Source organism: Meriones unguiculatus, chromosome 17, assembly GCF_030254825.1.
Source record: "Meriones unguiculatus strain TT.TT164.6M chromosome 17, Bangor_MerUng_6.1, whole genome shotgun sequence".
NCBI classification, from domain to species: Eukaryota; Metazoa; Chordata; class Mammalia; order Rodentia; family Muridae; genus Meriones; species Meriones unguiculatus.
The window spans coordinates 98,040,464-98,052,621 of NC_083364.1; the positions used below are offsets into that span (position 1 = coordinate 98,040,464).

At 48.5% G+C, this 12,158-nt stretch overlaps 1 protein-coding gene across 2 annotated transcripts in view; it reads right to left on the reverse strand.

Annotated features, from left to right (window-relative positions):
• The window catches only part of Dscam (DS cell adhesion molecule), a 547,677-nt gene that overhangs the window by 13,115 nt on the left and 522,404 nt on the right, over nucleotides 1-12,158 (reverse strand). For both annotated transcript variants that reach the window (XM_060370834.1, XM_060370835.1), the window contains exons 31-32: nucleotides 6,334-6,531; nucleotides 4,429-4,731 (exon numbers count right to left, since the gene is read on the reverse strand). In XM_060370834.1, coding sequence (XP_060226817.1) covers nucleotides 4,429-4,731; nucleotides 6,334-6,531 — 501 coding nt within the window. The remainder of the gene's footprint in view (nucleotides 1-4,428; nucleotides 4,732-6,333; nucleotides 6,532-12,158) is intronic.

A 12,158-nucleotide genomic window follows, 5' to 3' on the forward strand; every position in this document is an offset into this window, starting at 1 on the left:
GCCTTGCCTTTGAGAAGCAGTAGACAGCACGTTTACTTGTAAGAAGCAGAGTCCCAGACCTCAGTGTGAGGGAGACTCCAGGAGAGGGAGGTCGGGGTGCCAACTATTGATAGTGAAGTGTTCTGGAGCCTAATTTTTATTAAGACACCAACACGAGAGCCACGGAGACTCCAGAGACAGAAGGCGTGTATTCAGAATGATAGGTAGCCTAGGTCAGACAGTACTTAACTGTGCAGAGGCTGGTCATCTGCTAGACACCTTCAGGTCCAAGCTGTGGGCCCTGCCTCACCCTTCACGCTCTCTCATTGCTCAGACTCACACACTTAGGAGTGGGTGATGAAATGAGAAGAAGGAATTCTAAATTACAGTTCAACAACTGCTTCCGATATCTGCTTCCTCTGTGGACCCCCTAGATAGCAGCCAGCTGGAGGAGCAAGCCGTCAGCCAGCTGGGACCTGAGAGCAGCTCTGGTGGGGAGCTGGGGAGGACTGATTGAAGGCCAGTGTAAAGAGCGTGCAGGAGCACACACCTCGGTGCTCACTGTCCCCTGGCTGCTGGGCCAGGTATGAAGGCAGCTGACCTAAGTCACCCCTGCAGGGTCATCTCTCAGGGCACAGGCTAAACACTATCACTCAAGCAGAAGCCTCAGCCAAGGAGTGACACAAAGTGCCCGAAAATACTCATAAAGCCAGGAAGTGTCCCATAACCAGGAAGAGCAGCCCCCTTAAACTTTCCAGCAATTCCCCAGAGGACCGTAGAGTTTGAACTCTTTTGCCCTTTTAAAGATGGGAATAGCTATCCCTGACTGAAGAAAGCAAGCCAATTCTAGTAATGTACTTAAAATGTACAGATCTTCAAAATTCAAACCGGGAAGTGTTAAAATGTAAGACCAGACTCTGACCCATGGGGGATTACCCTCCATCTGGCAGAGAGTTGTTTGGATTTGTCAAGGGCAAGAGGAAAAAAATACATCATCATTTTGCTTAAGAGTATGTTGGAATAAACTCCAAAGTCCTTTTGTATTTGAATGTATCTGACTAATCATTTCTGAGAATTAAAATATTAGCCAATTGCTCAGTCTTATCGTGAGTACAGCACTGAACACAAACACATATTCAGTGATATCTGTACTGAGTGCCGTACGCAGAGGCACAGCTCTGTGTGTGATTCCAACACTGCTCATTCACTTAAGACTGCTTACTGGACACTGCCGAGGTGCCCACTGGGCATCTATAGACCCTGGGAAAGAAAGCTAATATTCAAGACCTGTTTCCTCCTTTCCTAGAGCCGTGGCCTGGTCAAGTTCACGCATGTAAACTGATTCCCATTTGTAGGGAATTTGAAAGTTTAGGATCATAATTTTTGGTACAGAAGAAAGGTAAAAAAGAAAAAAAAAAAGAGCATGTGGTAAGGACAGGATGAAGCTACCCTACAATGGTAAGGCTGTGTCCAGATGCAGGAAGTGACATGCCTCATCCCAAACTCAGAGGGACACAGGGGAGGATGGCTTAAAAGTACTGGTCAAAGAGTGGCCGCTTGATGCACCCTGCAGTCAGCACCGAGAGAGGCAGACTGCCTTCATCTCTGCATGTCTTCTACTTGGCAGGAGTGCAGCCATCTTGACTCATTCCCATCTCAGCTGCCCCTAAGAGACCCTGCATGTTCTTCCAGCATGACATTAGATAATCAGAGATTTATTCATAGGCCAGATTCTGGTACCAGAACTGTGCCAGAGTCTTGGTCATTTGTAGTCGGTGTTTAGGACTGACTGCTGTCACTTCTGCCCTGACCTTACAGCCCTCTCTTTCCTGACCCAAACCATAAAGGTTAATCTGGTCTCACTGTCACCCAGGACCATGGTTCTGTCATCCCCTGTGATGTAGCTGATCTGCCTGCTCCAGGAGTCATCACACCTTCAGATCTGTCCTCACATTGGACCTGGGGGCCTCCAGACACAAGTCTGCTCTCTACACAAATGAAGGAAAAATGGAAAGGCTCCCAGAGGATGAAATGTCCCCCTAAAGCATATAAAAGATCCAATAATAATCCATCCCTGTGGGGTAGACCAAACAGAGTTTGTGAACATCAGAATGCACATTGATTTAAGAAATTATTCATATCTAAACTTATAAAATCCCTTCACTTTAAATAATGCATTAAGGTGATAGGCTCTGTGGTGATCTCTGGGATGCCCTAGGGACCCAGACAACAATGTCATGAACAAACCATAGACTTTAAGTAAAAGATTCTGAATCCAACCATACAGACAACATGACATCAGAAAGAAAGGTCAAGCCTTTAGTGGTTTACAGCCTTGCAAAAGTAGGGCAGTCACCCTACCTGGAAGCATTTCCTATGCCCGAATCACAGTGGAAGGGAAGTGGTGGTGGGCTCTTCTACGGGAGCAGAGAGTACTTAAAGGGCATGTGGAGAGGAACCGAGGGCCTTAGGGACGTTAATGGGGCCACTGAGAAAGGAAGACACTCCTGTCAGCCTGTGTGGAGACCCTACACTCTGGGGATTCTAACAGCTATCGGAGGTTGGCTGGTACCTCTGGCACTTTCTCTGCTCCCAGCTTCTCTGCATTTTGCAGTATGCTTATGTGCAAACCCAGTACAATGATACCAGCCTTATGCCCACCTACGGTTGCCAGTGGAGCTAAGAAAGATGCCCACTGGCTCATCTCTCCTCTTGCTGTTTTTGTCACCTCTAGGATGAGCAAAGTTCAAAAGCCATTACATTTATCACACTTCACCTTCATTTGCCTTTTAAAAAATCACCAAGAAGAGCAAAATATATGAAATAAAATACCCACAAATAACATGTTCTCTCCCTGCAGAAGCAGGCCGCGTGAAAATAAATGAAGTTCTGCCTCTTTACTTCATCTGCCACCAATCCTGAGTCCATTTGGGATATTACTTGCTGGATAAGCTCTTCCCATTTTGTATATTTTTATGCACTTATTAGGGCCTTCCTTCAGTTGTGCTCTATGCCATGAGACCCAAAGCAGTGGTCATGACTGAAAAGGGGAGGCACGTGTTTTTGAAGTGGTGCCAGAGCTGCAGCTCAGGAAAAGCGGTGTGATGCTGAATGTGCCTCCTTGGCTGGTCCGTGAAGGGGAGAGTGCGGGCAACGCTCACAGTTGGAAAAACAAAGACAATAACGGTGTTTCCTGAGCTCAGCAGCCCACGGGCCTGGTGGGTTCGGTCATAATAACTGAGTTTCATAATAACTTAGTTTCAGAAAACTAAGACTCCAACTTCTCTGAACATCCAGAGCCCCTCAGGTGGACGGAGGCTCCTGGTCCTTTTCCTTTAGCCTAGACTATAAAATCCTCGGACTTCTTAGCACTGTGAAAGACTGGACCTTTGACCCATGAGCTTTGTCCATCAGCTCTCAACACGTGTCAAGTTTTAACTCTCACAGCCCAGTGTAGCCACACAAGGTCAGGCTAGAGGTCACGTTAGCCCCTGACCTAAACTTTGCAGGTTCTGTCATTTTCAATGAGTTTCTTGATAAAGGAGTTCCTTTATACTGACTCCTGTTAAGACTCCTCTACTTTCCAAAGCTCCCAGTGACACTCTCCTAACACTCAACTCCTGGCCACTGATTCTTCTCACCAAGAAGAAGGTCTTTCATTCCACCCTGAGTTCTCCGGGCTCTCTTTGGCCAACAGCCTAGGTGGAAGGGAGCTGTCAGTGCTGGGGTTGAGGATGTGCTGGAAGCTTGCTCTTCAGAGTGCTAACTCACACGGGAAGGTGGAGCGTCATAAGAAGTGGGGACCCAGTGTGAAGCCAGTAGGTCACAGGGTGTTGCCCTTGATGAGGCTTTGGTTCTGTGTTAGTGATCTGAAGAGCTAGCTGTTATGGGAATCCTTTACTGCCTGGCTCTCTTTCTGTACACGTAAAATGCCATTTACCATGTGATCCCCACTGCACAGTGCTTGATGTCAGTCCCACACCATCAGACCTCCAAGACTGAGAGCTAAATAAGCCTTCTTTCCTTCTAACATGCCCAACCTAGGGAAACTTGTTATAGTGATGGTAAATTGACTATACGGTTTCCCCACCAACCTTGAGACCACGACCGTCTGTCATTTAGAATGCTTCTATCTAGAATTATCTAGAATTACCCACCATGAATGAGGACGCTCAGTATTTCCACCTTCTGGAAACACTTCCCTGGGTATGTGGCTGTCAGAGACTTGGCAGCTGAGCTGGCCATTTCCTGGAAGTGGCTCCCACAGCTATTGCTTAGGTCCTCGCTAGGCTCTGATCAAATCTCAGATTCACGAATAAAATAAGTGAATATTACTGTTTTCACCAAATAATTGCTGAAGAGATTTGTTCTGTGGCAGTCAGTCAAGGACTGAGAGCATGTTCCCAGGAGATAGCACTCTAAGCGGCGGACCCCCGCCTGCCTCCTCACCTGGCCGGTGGGCCTTCGGAACCGCCATGTTCATCACTCGCCCTCCGTCCTGAGGCTTGGGGGGAGACGCGGTGAATCTGCAGATCCCCGATTCTGACGGGGTACTGGAGGTCAGACTGTCCGTGTACTCGTTCGTGCCTGCCGTCAGCTGCTCGGAGGACGTGTCGGATATGAAGCACTCTGTGATGGTGAACTTTGCGTGCCTCAGCTGCTCTTCCATCTTGGCGTGTTCATAAGCCCTGGCCAGTTCTTCGTAGGTGGAGGAGGCACTTTCTGTGGAGACCATGCTGCTCCTCGCCCGGTCTGTGCCAGGGGAAAGAGAAAGAGCAGGAGTGACTCAGTTGGTGGCCTATGCCTAACCAACTTGATGGTGCTTTCTGGCCTGTAGCTGTAATTTTCAGACATAGGATCTCAGGGAGGCTTGTCTGGGTCAGGGGGTTCTGAGGCTGGCTTCACCACCGTTCAGGGGGTTCACATCAAGCCAGCTGCTGCAGCCAGATGTCCCAGCCTGTTTTGTTTTCTAAGTAAGCAAAGCCTTCTCCTTTTAAACAACTCTGGTTTTGGCAGAGGCAGTTGGGAGGCAGCGTGAAAGCCACTGCATCCTCCCTGCTCTGACCACACACACACACGTCTGCACCTCGGAGGCTCTGCAGGTGGCAGGATAGCCGGGTGTTGAGGATCAGCTCCACGGCCTCCATGCGAAGGGAGGTGTGATGATTCTAAGAGGATGAGGGGCTGGAGGGATGGCTCAGTCAGCAGAGCGCCCGTCATGCTAGCACGAGGACCTTGGAGTGTGCTCTCCAATGCCCATGTCAAACACTGGGGAGAGCAGAGGCAGGGGGATCCCTGGGGCTTGCTGGCCAATCAGGTTAGCTGAATCAGTGAGCTCCAGGTTCAGTGAAAGGCCCTGTGCCAAAACGTGAGATGGGGTGACTGAGGAAGACACCCAGTATTGACCTCTGGCCTCTATGTGTACATGTGAGCATGTGTACGCTCACACACATGCACACACACGCACGCACATGCACTCGTGCTCACTCACACACACACACACACCCTGAAGACTGAGTTTTTCACAAGGCAGAATAGCCCCTGGTCTCAGGTCTCATCCTTTGTTGTCACTGCTCTTGAAGGGAACTAGAAAGTAGGACAGCCCAGCACACAGGCCTGGCAGCAGAGCCTTGACACCTTCATCAGGGGAGTTTCTGTGTTAAACCTGCAGAGAGTTTTAAATCACCTCCGAGAACTTCTAAGAGAAACAACAGCCATAAAAATAAACTCCTGCAGTGACATGCCCCCTCTGGAGCCCTGCTTTTGAAGTGTATTGTGAAGAAAAAAAGAAAAGGAGAATTAAAATCTCCTCCAGCTGTTGGGTTCACATGCAACTTCTTTTGCAAGTTTACAGAAGTTCACACTTGGAAGTGAAATCTTGGTGTGTACACCATCAAGTCATGGCTGGTTTACCTATGACCGACCTGGTTAATTGCTGTAATTGCCTCCGTCCCCATCGGGGGTGCCATGACCTTGCCATGAAGGCTGTGAGGTTCAGGCTGTCAGCTGGAGCAGGAGTGGGTCAGACGCCCTCGGAGAGCAATTGCTGCCACTGTGTGGGTGAGCTATAAAAGTGTCTCCTCTGTGGGGTAGGAACTGAAAGGGGAGAGCAGCATGGGTGGGAGAGTCAAGACATCTGCAAAAGATAAGCGCTTCAGTTCAGGCTTGCAGAGCTCAGTAAGGCCTTCCGAACAGGGAGGTACAGCTGCCCCAGAACCAGCAGGGAAACGGTTGTCATTTGAAAGTGACCTTCACTAGAGAAGTTAGGCAGGAGGGAAAGATGGTTTCCCAGGCTTCCCTCCTCATGGAGCCTGGGAAACCCCTATGACCAAGACAGAAGCGTGCAGTGCCCACCTGTGTCTTGAGACGGGCTGACGCTGTAGCTGTCACTCTCCTTGTCCACGGATCCTGTAGCCCTGGGTGTGGGCAGTCTCCAGTCCGTGGTAAGGGTGTGTGCTGAGATGGTGGGATGGGGTCTGTTGAGGGTCCACTGGCTGGCATACCGGTTTCTCGCTGTGGGTCCGGCCTTTGCATTCCTCCTGGTGGTTGGGTCTGCAAAGAGCGAGGGGGAACAAGTGCCTGTCTTCAGGGGTCAAGGACTTTAAGCAGCTGTCAACCCCCCTCTGTCTCCCCTCTCAGCCCAGTCCCCAGGAAGCCTTCCTCAGATTTTTCCACTGAAATCCCTCCTGCCTTCTTTCATGGCTTACCAAGTTCACCAGATATTTGAGTATTAAAAAAAAAAAGAAAAAATCCTATAAGCAGAAGAACACCCCATTTGGGTTTAGAAGCTGTAGATCAGAACTTTGTTTGTGGCTATTAACAATTTTATGACCCTAAACATTCATTTAAATTTTTTAAGTATCAACACCTCCTGTTGATACACAACAAGGGAAATAGACCAAATCCGTTTGAACAAGATTTCTTTTCTGAGGTTCTGTTCCCCTTCAGTGTAGACTGACGTGCACCCTACTCCCCAGGCCCCTCAAGCTATGCTCTCTCTTGACTCCAGAGCCCCAGAACATGACCTCATTTAGAAAAACAGTCATTGCACACACAGTCAGTCAAGAGGAGGTCACAGTGGGAACAGGCTAGCCCCCGGGCTATGTGGCTGGTGGCCTTACGAAGGGAGAAGTGCAGGGGAGAGTGCCCCCTGCAGGGAGGACCACAAGTTGCACCTGAGCCCAGGGTGGCCAATGACTGCTGAAGCCTTAGGACACTGTTGTCAGTGTCCCTGGAATGCTTCTGGTTTCAAATTCACTCATCAGCTCACGCATAACTTTCCATCCAGGTGTTTAAGCCGAAGCCCCTAAAGACAAAAGACTGCATCTTCTTTTTGTCCCAACATTCTCTCAGCATCATACCAGCTTTGATGAAGAAGCCTTGGCTTATTTAACATGGACAACAAATAGTTAAATGGTATCTGGATAACACATGTCAACTAGCTGTAACAAGTGTCAAGGTCCGTGTGTCTTCCTAAAATCTGGACCTCCAGCAGGTGGGTAAGGCTGCACTCTCAGCCCTGCCCCTGGAGTGAGAAAGGGGACAGAGCAGCAGCATGCGTTGGTCCTGCAATAGGCCAGCATATTACCTTTTCTGGGATTCCGTGGACCAGGGGAGGTGTTCTGTCCCCCGATGTGATTTTCCTGGGACTCCATCTTAAAGTAGCCCAGAGCCCTGGAAGGTCTTTCCCACTTCTGGATCCTCTGCTTCTTAGAATGGTGAGGCCGAGCCCTCTGTTCTTAGCACTGGTGCAGTTTTTTCAATGGGACAAACCGAGACCCAACTTTGGACATGGCTGCCTATGCTCAATTACACACTCCTATTAATTCAGCGTTCTCTCCAGGCAGAGGAAAGGAGATTGTAGATAGTCTTAGAGCTATCTACAAGGCTGGCAGGTGGTAAACACTGGGACAGTCTCAAGTCATGGATGAGCAATGGCAGCTTAGGCCTGACACAGCTTTCCCGCCTCATGTGTCCTGACCGTGGTTGGCTAGGTCTGCAGTGGGGCATGCACAGGAGTATGGCTTGTCCATAATCCCCAATGGAGTATGGAATGCTGACACTGGGCATCAGGGAAAGCCTTTCCTTGTAAATGGAAGATTTCCCCCTCTGCAGGTTTCTGTTATTGGTCTTTGAGACGATCCATCATTCTAGGATTCAGGAGAGGAACATTAAGAAGATGGCCAAATCAATACATTTTAAGATTCTCTGGGTCATCAAAAGACCCAGTCCTGGTGCATGCTTTTGGCTACATTGATTTTGTTTTTTTAGACACACTTTATCGCTTGCAAAATTCCATGGAAGAGGCTTTATTAGAAAATAGTTTTTTGCTTTGATGAGAATGCAAATGAGCTATGCCCAAGTGTCAGAGCCCTGTACACAACAAGGTGTGGATAGTAATTGTGTTTTTCCCAAGGAAGGGGAACACTGCAGAGAAGTCCTCCACAAGATGGAAAAGCAGTGTCATGGGTAGGAGTCTAAATGTCTCCAGGCACTATTGACTTGATAAGTGGAGCTTAAATAAGTACAGCTTGGTATTTAAATGCTAATGAGTCTTTTCTAGAAAATTACCCAGCCCCTTACATAAGTCTTGAGGAATCTCAGTTTTGTTCTTTGGGTTTCTTGCAGTCACACTGGTGAAGGATTCTGAGTTGTCCCTTGGACTGGATGCCGCAGCTGGGGCAGACTCAAGTCCCTAACTGTCTTCTCTGTCTTCAAGGCTCTCACAGTGCTTCCTGCCTAGGCTCCTTCCATCCCCAGTGGTGGGGCAGAGGACTTCCTTCGCACAGCCCCCTTTCCCCACTGAGACCTTTCTACTTAGGAAATTTCTATTCAAAGCTAGAACTCCTTTTAAGTTAATTCTATTCATTATCCCTGTTTCTCCAGGATGAGGGCAGTGCTGGCAGCGGCCTGATAAATGCTGAAAATGTAGGTCATGGTTTTAGTTTTCTGAGCCTCAGGCCACAGTTCTGTTCTGTGCTGCACACACGTCCCAGCGTTGGGATCCTGTCAGGATGTGGGAAGACGAGGGCACCTGACACATTTTTCCTAATAACCAGGTTTTAGTAACTGTTGTTTGGTATCTGAATTGAATGAGGTCTGACAGCTTCCCAGACAGCAAGGTCAAAGCCTGGACTCTGCTCAGTGGTCACTTGGCATGGCTGACTGGCTCATGGAGGGATTTTATGCTTCTGCATGGGCGGCTCTTTGTCAGGTTCCAAACCTCTAACCTAAGCCCAACTTAGTGGTTAAGCAAGCTTGCTTAATGAGTCAGAGGGCAAGGGGTATAAACAAATCCTGACCCTCCAACTCCGGGTCTAGATCTACGTTACGTTCCTGCCCAGTGAATCAAATAATTTTAATTATCCTGAAGTCAGGATCAGAGAGGATTGTGTGGGTAATAGGTTGGTTACAAAGCATGTCATGTGTCCCATGCTGGCTGGATTAGTCCCCTTTTAATCCTCCGCTGTCTGTTCCCGCATCTCGTAGATGAGGCCTCAGCTGCCTTGTCATGAGTAACAGCGGAGCTGGCCACTTCCCTATTTAAGTAGCAAATGTGTGTCCAGGGCTCTGGTGCCCTGGACCACTGGGTCAGCTTGCCCACTAGGCCAGGTTTTCCTGTACTCTAGTACAGCTCCAGGTGATAGAGAATATATTCAAAGTTACAATGACAAAGATTCAGTGTGTGCTGTAAACTTCTTTCATTGTTTGATACAATCCATTCACATCTTCCTATGTATTTTTAGTCACGTCTATATGAATTATGAAAGTCAATACGATGTAGACGCTACAAAACCAGTTATCATTTTGTATTGCTAGGTTGTAGTATCTGGGGGGTTGAATCTACAGAAGCAAGTCCAGTAGATATGAGAATGCATTATATGTACATGATACATGTATGTGTGTGTGTCTACAAGCATGTATATTCACCTGTGTGTTATATGAAGCCTTTCTTAGTTCCTGTGTGTCCTTTATGTAGTATCATCTATGTGTGGAGGCTGCACACAGAGACTAAGCATAGAGCTTTCCAATCGTTACCTGCTTTTCAAGTCGAGTTTCATTACCCTACAGCTTTGTAACTCTGACTTCGTGACCTCCTTTGGACAGGCCCATGCCCCTCATTTCTGAGACTGGTGACATCTTTGCCACCATTAGCTTTGGGCGATCTGAATGTGGCAGAGCACCCTGGGTATGGAAGGCTGTGGTGCCTGAGCAGCAGGCCCCCAGCCTGGTGGGACATGTTCATTGTGAGGATCCAATACATGGCAAAGCCTTCCTCTTCCTGGCCAAGACACAGCCATCTTTCCTGGGTTTCTTGGCATGGGAAGGTTGCAGCTTGTGGGCTGTGGACTTCAGCATCTAGGGTGCAGGTCCACACTGGTAGGAGAAGCCTCCAGAGCAAGGACCTGTGGGCACATCTTAGCTCCAGTGGCCCTGGCAGTCACCCCAGTGCAGAAGCGGCTCCAGCTTTCCCAGATAATTAAGGGGCAGAGAGACAGACATGGGAGGGGGTGGGCTGGTGCCCAAGATCTTATCTCAGAGCCCAGGGTCTACGATTCCTGGGCTTAAAAAGATTCTTTGTGGCAGGTGCATTTGCCTGGGACTCATCGGTATTTGTTCCACTTTCAAGTTGTGAGGACTGGCAAGCCAGTCCAGCTCCTGCAATCTTGACTTCCTGGACTATGTGAGAGGATTGAAATGCAGCACGTGAAGCTGACAGTCAGTGTCCCGGGGCAATGTGAGGACCAGACCCCAGCAGGAGTGCTTTGTAATCACTGCTTCTACAGCCAAGGGTTCATTTTCCAAGTAGGATGGAATAGAGCTATTCACAGGGTGTACACTATACCAGGCATTATGAGGAATCTGCGGATTATTTAAAGTACACAGGAGGATGAGTATGTCTTACACAGAAACACAGCGCCATTGTGGTGGTCGCTGTTTTGTTGACTTAGCACAGGCTAGGTCATGTAGGAAGAGGGAACGTCAAGGGAGAGCGTGCCTCTGTCAGCCTGGCTTATCCTTAGGTTGGTGGAGACATTTTCTTGATTGATGACTGATGGAGAAGGGCCCAGCCTATCGTGCCCTCCGGGCAGGGGGTCCTGGGCTGTATTCTACAGCTGGCCGAGAAAGCTCGGAGAGCAAGCCAGTAAGCAGCACCCTCCTGACCTCTGTCTAGATCAGCTCCTACCTCCAGTTCTGTCAGGCTTGAGTTCCTGCCCTGACTTCCCTCTGTGATGGCCACACCCTGGGAGGTCTGAGCTGGAATGACTCGTTTCCTCCCCGCATTGATGCTGATCATGACTTTATCGTGGTGATAGAAAACAAACCAAGAAAGCTATTTTATACAGGGCACGTGAGCAGCCATGGCTTTTAGCAACTTGGAGGACCTAGAACCCACAGATACCAAGGAAAGGTGATATTTAATGGATGCTTGGTAAATGCTCTGTATGCAAGTGAGCAAACTGATAAAACTGATAAATGAACGAACAAGCAGCTTTTAGGTGAATACAATATCCAGCCCCTAAAATATCATATAGGTCGTCACACCCACATACTTTGCTAGTTTTCCCAGGAGATGATATAGTGGGCACTTTTTTGTCAGTGGGAAAGAAAGAATGTGAGCTTTCCAGGAGGTTAGGGCACACACACCTGCTAACAGAAATCTCTGGAGATGGATGAGAAAGTGTGGGAGCTGACTGACTTCCCAGGTCCTACCTACGTGAGTTAAATATCCTTTCCCTCCTGTTCCTATTGTTCTGACTTCAGCACTCTGTAGCCCATCGGGATTTACCAGGTGCCTGAGGGTGTCACACACTTCTGCATGTGCTGGCAGCAGGATGTGAACAGAGCCCTGGATTCAAGTGTGTCACACCGACATCATCCATGCAGGAGAAAGGATGTAAACTGAGCAGAAGACATGGCGGAAGATGTGCCTTCACATGCGTAAAGCAATGAATGGCACATTGTTTCCATCCCTCATTCACATGATAAGAATTTGGCACAACTCTCTGGCAAGCTAATAAAATACTTGGGAACCCAAATTCTGTAGTGCACTCATGTTTGTATACAAACACCAGCTTTCCGACACTCTGGAAATAAACAGGCTCCTGCAATAGCAACATCCCACCACAGGGGATGGAAGAATTGGTGCCTTTTGTAGTTGAGACTATGAGGGATCT